Source organism: Neomonachus schauinslandi, chromosome 7 (assembly GCF_002201575.2).
Source record: "Neomonachus schauinslandi chromosome 7, ASM220157v2, whole genome shotgun sequence".
NCBI lineage: Eukaryota > Metazoa > Chordata > Mammalia > Carnivora > Phocidae > Neomonachus > Neomonachus schauinslandi.
Genome location: NC_058409.1, coordinates 24,355,040 through 24,362,081, shown reverse-complemented (window position 1 = coordinate 24,362,081; position 7,042 = coordinate 24,355,040). Strand labels below are relative to the sequence as shown.

The following is a 7,042-nucleotide window of genomic DNA, read 5'->3' as shown; positions in this document are numbered from 1 at the left end:
AGTCCTTTGTTAGGGGAATGAATGATGGGAAATGCAGCACCATCTCAGGGAACACACAGTCCCATCCTGGCCTCAGGCTGCACTGGGCCCGTCCAGACAAGCACACCTTATCTCACGGTAAGTCCTCTCCCCACCAAGTCCTCTTGGAAGGCCACACCACACTGAGCCAGACAGGCAGGCGAGCGCGATGTAAAGAGATTCCCATTACAGTTTCGAGCAAGTCCCTTAGTTTACGAGCCTCTGAGCATCTGGGATAGCAGAGGTCGGTTTCCTCTCCCACCCCATTACCATCCTCACAGGCCTCCCTACCTTCAATGAAACCAGGAGGCGGCCGAAGGTAGTGAGAGCCAGGTTAAAAGTGGTCTGGGAGAAGTCAAAAATGTTCTTAAGCTCCAGGAGCCACAACACGAGGTCCCGGACCTTGTGGCAGATCTCGACCTGCCAGAAAGAGGGGGTAGGGGAGGGCCGGGAAGGTCGTGGGTGGCCAGTCTCGGTCCTCCCGTGGCGCCGGTCTGCCGAAGGTGACCGGAGGGGCTGTGAGGAGTCCCTGCACCTTCAGTTGCGGTGGGCCTACGTGCTTCTCTGTTGCCCAGCGGCTCAGGGATTGAGAAGGCCCTCCTCCTCGGCGAGAGCGGCCCGCGATTCCCGCCTCGTGCCTCGTGCCCCGCGCGCACCTGGGGCAGGTCCCGGCGCCCCGGGGGCGGCTCACCTGGGCGCGGGCGCAGGTGGACCCCGGCCGCGGGGCGCGCGCGGGGAAGGGGGTGAACGTGCTCCCGGGAGGCCCCGGCCCGGGGCCCGCTACCTGGGGTTGGCCGCCCCGCCACAGGCGCGCCTCGCGACCCAGCGCCAGTTGCAGGTGGGCGACCAGCCGGCGCTCGTCCAGAGGGCCTCCCCTGTCCCAGGGCACCGGCCAGGGCGCGAGCCCGACGGGGGTACGCGGGGTGCGCGGACCCGGAGCGGCGCGGAGGGCGGGGGCCGCAGCTCGGGGTCCTCTCCCGGCCGGCGCGGGGAGCCGCCCTCCCGAAGCCATGGCGAGCGCCGCGTCCCGGGTGTGAGACCCGCCATAGCCGGCCTTTTATAACCCGCCGCCCGGGACTTGCAGCCGGGGCCACGCGGGAGCCGGGCGGGGCAGGCTCTCGGGATCCGGCCCAGCCCCGGCCCGCAGCTGCCCCTGGCGCGCCCAGCCCGCCGGGCTTCGGCCCTGGCTCCCGGGACGCGGCGCCCGGAGAGCGCGCAGGGGGGCGAGGGATCCCCTCTCCCCGCGATCCCCGCCCCCCGCCGCCCACTGTGAGCTTCTTCCCCGCCCGGAGCCCGCGCCCCGGGACCGGAGTCCCGAACTCGGGACGGGGCAGCTGGTGACCACGCCGGCCCGGGAGAAGGACACCCGGCCGCCGACCCTGCGTCTTACCTCACAGTACGTTTTTGGGGGCACACAGCACCGGGTAGAGAAGCGTCAAGAGTGCCCCTCACTCAGACAAGCTTGAGATGGGATTCTGACTCTGTGTGATCTCCTGTAGGTGACTTGAGCTCTCAGCCTCGGTTACTTCGTCCCTTAAAAAGCGACAATATCTTCCTCACAAAGTAGTTCCTTCATGCGTACATTTTTTTCCCCGATCAGCAGTCATTCAGTGGAAGGCCTACAATGTGTTAGGACATGACAGTGAATAAAATAGACATGGAATTTACGTTCTAGCCAGGAAAGATAGATAATAAACATGAGTAGAATCCCAGCGATTTCACTTCTAAGTATATGCTCAACAGAAATTCATATATGTGCACCAAAAAGACACCTACATAATGTTCAGGTCAGCGGTCTTTGTAATAGCCCCAAATGTCATCAGCAATTGAATGAGATAAACAAATTGTTGTATGTTCACACAATCGAATACTACACCACACTGAAAAAGAATGGACGCATGCTACACCCAACAAGAAAGAATCTCAGAAACATAATACTGAATGTAGAGGGACAGGTACAAAAGACGTCATACTGGATGATTCCATTATTATAAAGTGTAAGAACAAGAAAAAAATCTATAACGTTAAGAGTTAAGATAGTGGTTACCGTTAGGGGGCAGTGGATGGTAACTGGGAAGGATCGCAAGGACCTTCTAGGGGGATGGTAATGTTCTGTTTCTTGATTTAGATGCTGATTGCACACATGGGATCACTTTGTGAAAACTGACCAAGCTGTGCATTTATGATTATTGCACTTTTCTTTATTTAAGATATACTTCATTAAAAATGTACTTTACATTAAATTTACATTAAAATATATGGGATTGTCAGAAGGAGAAGAAAGAGGAAAAGGAATAGAAGAAATATTTCAAGTGGTAATGACTGAGAATTTCCCCAGGTAATATCAGACACCAAACCACAGAACCAGGAAGCCCAGAGAGCACCGAGCAGGGTAAGTGCCCCAAAATGATACCTAGGCATGTTGTATTCGAAGTACAGAAAACCAAAGGTAAAGAAAAAATTTTGAAAGAAGCCAGAGTGGGAGAAAGAAACTTTCTTTATAAAAGAGCAAAGAATTACATTGCATTTCTCTTCAGAGATCATGCAAGCAAGAAGAAAGTGGACTGAAATATTTAAAGTGTTGAGAGAAAAAAACTATCAACATGGAATTCTGTATCTAATAAAATTATCTTTCAAAAGTGCTGGAGAAAGGGCGCCTGGGTGGCTCAGTTGGTTAAGCGACTGCCTTCAGCTCAGGTCATGATCCTGGAGTCCTGGGATCGAGTCCCACATCGGGCTCCCTGCTCAGCGGGGGGTCTGCTTCCCCCTCTGCCCTCTTCCCCCTCTGCCCTCTTCCCTCTCGTGCTCTCTGTCTCTCATTCTCTGTCTCTCTCAAATAAATAAATAAAATCTTTAAAAAAAAAAAAGTGCTGGAGAAATAAAGATCTTGTATGACCAGGAACCTGCGGAATCCACTAAAAAAGTCTTAGAAGTAATAAGTTCATGAAGGTTCAGAGCACAAGGTCAATGTACTAGAAAAAAAATCAATTTTATTTTTATACAACACCAATGAACAATCTGAAAATAAAATTAAGAAAATAACTCCATTTCAGTAGTATAAAAAAGAATAAAATAGTTAAGAATATAACAAAAAAAGTGCAGCATTTATACATTGAAAACTACAAAACATCACTGAAAGAAATTAAAGAAGACCTAAGTAAATGGAAAGACATTCCATGTTCATAGATTAAAAGACTTACGTTGTTAAAATGGCTATACTTCCCAAATTGATCTGTAGATTCAACACAATCTGTTAAGTTTCCAGCTGCCCTTTGGTGGAAATTTACAAGGTCCTTCCAAAACTTCAGTGGAAATGCAAGGGTATCAGAATAGCCACAACAATCTTGAAAAAGCAGAACAAAGATGGAGGCCTCAAACTATATGACTTCAAAACTTACCACAAACCTATAGCAATCAAGATAATATAGTACTGGCATTAGGTTAGTCATTTAGACCAATGGAATTGAATGGAGAGTCTAGGATTCAACAGTCACATTCATGATCAATTGATTTTTGACAAGGGTGCCACAGTACAGTGGAGGAAAGAATAGGCTTTTCAGCAAATGGTGATGGGACAGCAGGATATTCATAAACAGAAAAATGAGGCTGGATCCTTATATCATATACAAAAATAATTTAAAATATATCATAGATCTAAATGTAAAAGCTAAAACTATAAAACTCTGACAAAAATAAGTCTTCATGACCTTGGGTTAGGAAATGGTTTGTTAGATATGTACCAAAAGTACAATGAAAGAAACAACAACAAAAAGAAGAAAAATACATAAATTGGGTTTGATCTAAATTAAAAACTTTTGAGCTTCAAAGAACACGCTCCAGAAATTAAAAAGACAACCCACAGAATGGGAGAAAAATTTATGCATGTTGTATTTCTGAAAAGAGACTTGTATTTAGGATTTAGAAAGAACTCTTGCAACTTAATAATGAAAAGACAAATAAAATGGGCAAAGATTTGAATGGACATTTCTCCAAAGAAGACGTTCAAATGATCAGTAAGCACATGGAAAAAGGTGCATCATTAGTTATCAAGGAAGTGTAAATCCAAACCATCATGAGATGCTATTTTACACCAGTAGGAGGGCTGTAGTCAAAAGACAAGAAAACAGGAGTTGGGGAGGATGTGGAGGAATTGTGAACCTCATATATTGCTGATGAGAATATAAAATTGCTGGTGGTGTGGCCACTGTAGAAAACAGCTCAGCAGTTCCTCAAAATGTTAAACATTAGAGTGACTGAATGACCCGGCAATTCCACTTGTAGGCATATTAGACCCAAGAGAAATGAAACGTGTTCACACAAAAACTTACACAGCAGCAATACTCATAATGGTCAAGAAGTAGAAACAACCCAAATGTCTGTCAACTGACAAATGTATAAAAATGTGGCATATCCACACAATGGAATATTACTCAGCCATTCAAAGTAAAGAATTACTGGTATATACCACAATAGGGTTGAAGCTTGAAAACGAGTAATGGGAGTGACTGCTATGATTATAGAATTTCTTTTTGGGGTGATGAAAATGTTTTGATTGTGGTTGTGGTCTGTGTATATAATAAAAACCATTTAAGTTTACATTTAAATCGGTGAATTGTATGTGTGATTATATCTCAATAAGACAGGGTATACGTATATACATAATATATATATCATATATACAGTATATCAGATGGTGATAAGTACTATGGAGAAATACAAAATATGGAGAAGAGATAAGACTGGGGCTAAAAGTTGAAATTTTAAGTAGAGAGATCATGGTAGGGCTCATTGAGAAGGTGATGTGTGAACAAAGACATTCTGAAAAGGGTGAGGGAGTCAGGTGGATATCTAGGGGGAGAGCTTTCCAGGGCCTGGGTTTGGATCTGGGCTTTGTCACTGCCCAAATATCTGACCTTGGACAAGTTACGTAATGGCTCTGAGCCTGGGTTTCTTATCTGTAAAATAGTTGTTCCTATTTTCTAGTAAAATGACTAATAGTACCTATTTCAGAAGGCTATTATATGGATTAAATTAATAATAAAAAAGAAAGTAAAGCACTTAGAACAGTACACTGACACTAAGTCAAATGCTTTATAGTTGTTTTTATTAGCTCCTACTGCAAGTGCAAAAGCCCTTGCCTTCTAAGATGGAACCATGCCCAGAATGTCTGTTGAATCAAGGAGGCCAAGTGGAGCTGGTGCAGAATAATGAGCAAGAGGGAAGATTGTAGGAAATGGGGAGAGGGCCTGTGACTTTTAGTCTGTGAGATAGGTAATCATTGGCAGGTTTTGAATACAGAAAAGACACTATCTGATTCATGTTTTAACACCATCACTCTGGCTCCTGTGTTGAAAACTTACTAAAAGGGGACAAGGATGCACTCAAGGAAACCGGTTTTGAGCTATTGTGGTAATACAGATGTGAGGTGGTGGTGATAGTGAGAAGTGGTCAGATTCTGGTTCTACTTTAAAGATGGAAACAAGCTCTACTGAAAGATTGGACATTGGGTATGAGGGAAAGAGACTGTACTGTGACCTAAGCAATTGTCAGAATTCAGTTTAGATTTATTATGCTGAGGGAAGTATGAGAAGGCACTTTTTTTTTTTTTTTAACGTTTGCAGGTGGGGCGAGGTGGGGATGGGCAGTAATATAGTGAGTAATATAGTGTGTGTGGGCGGGGGCGGGAATCAACCTTTCAGTTTTGGACATGATAATCTTGAAATGTCTATTGCACATCCAAGCACAGTAGTTGGTGTTCAGAGCAGAGGTTCGGACAGGAAAGAGGATAGATCATTGGTTCTTTCACAAATAATTACTGAAAACCTGTCCTGTGCTAGGTCCTATTCTAAGTCCTATTCTAGGCTCTGGAGATACTTGTGAGAATACAGACAAAGCTCCTCCTGACTACATCTGTAATGAAGGTACGGGTTTTATAAACAAGTCAGCAATCAAGCGCATTAATGAGATGGACACGGTGTACAATTGCTTGTATTTATTTGTGTATTTATTTGTTTGTTTATTTGCTATGGTTGTTTTCAATATTTGGAGTACTCCAAGAGCCAGAAGACTAGCGGCGCGACCTAGGAATACCTCCCTCCCGACCAGTGGCAGCCAGGTATCCCCGCCCCAATGCGGGCCAGATTTCTAGCGCAGCCGACCGGCAGCATTGCGCAGGCGCGGCCTCAGTCTGGCGTCCTAGGCGACGACTCCGAAAGCCTCGGCGCAGGCGTAATTCAGGAGGCCGAGGGAGCGTGAGGCCCGGGGACGGGGCGGGGCAGCTCGGAGTGCGCTTGCGCACTGCCTGCTCTCGCCCGACGAGCCGCAGTCTCGAGAGCGCCAAGGCGGTGTTTCGGTAGTCTCTGGCAGACCTCTCCCGCGAACCCGGCGCCGTTGGACTGCGCCCAGGGCGGGGACCTCCGCCGGGCACAGGAGGGAGCCACGATGCCGGTGAGGAGAGTCGCTCAGTGGCTGGGGTTCCTCATCCCAGCGGCCTGGCTCGGGGGCGCGGCCGTTGCCATGGAGGCGCGGATCAGGCAGGCGGCCGGGGTGGGGCGGGGCAGGGTCCGGCTCTGCGGGCCGGAGCGGTTGGGGAGCCTGGCGGGTGGGCTCCGTGGCCCGCGAGGTTCCAGCCGGTCCTGGGAGGGGCCCCGGCCAGGCCCTGCCGCCTTCGCCGGTGCTGCATCCCGCAGGGCCTGCGCTGCTTGACATAAAGGCACAGCGCCAGAGGATGCGCTCTCGCTCCCAGCCCTGCTAGCTGAGTGGGACGTCTGGGAGCGGCCGCGGGGGGTAGGCTTTGGATGCTCCGCACCTGGTGGGGTCTGTACGCCGCGGAGCCGACCCTTGGATGGTAGCGACGAGAGCTGCTTGCTTTTACTCCAGCCCTTGACTCGAGCTGTCATTTCTTTCGTGGTGCTTTAGCTTACAGTGCAGAATGTAACCCGTAGGTGTCTTTGTGTGTGTGTGTGTGTGGGGGGGGTGGGGTTGGTATGTTTGTCTTGTAGGATTTCACAGAGTGTTACCGTAC

The 7,042-nt window shown here is 48.2% G+C and overlaps 1 protein-coding gene across 1 annotated transcript in view; it reads left to right on the top strand.

The window, feature by feature from the left end:
• Window positions 1-6,279: 6,279 nt before the first annotated feature.
• The window catches only part of KIF3A (kinesin family member 3A), a 50,339-nt gene continuing 49,576 nt past the window's right edge, over window positions 6,280-7,042 (top strand). Inside the window, exon 1 of the mRNA XM_021701853.1 lies at window positions 6,280-6,465. Coding sequence (XP_021557528.1) covers window positions 6,460-6,465 — 6 coding nt within the window. The 5' untranslated portion in view covers window positions 6,280-6,459. The remainder of the gene's footprint in view (window positions 6,466-7,042) is intronic.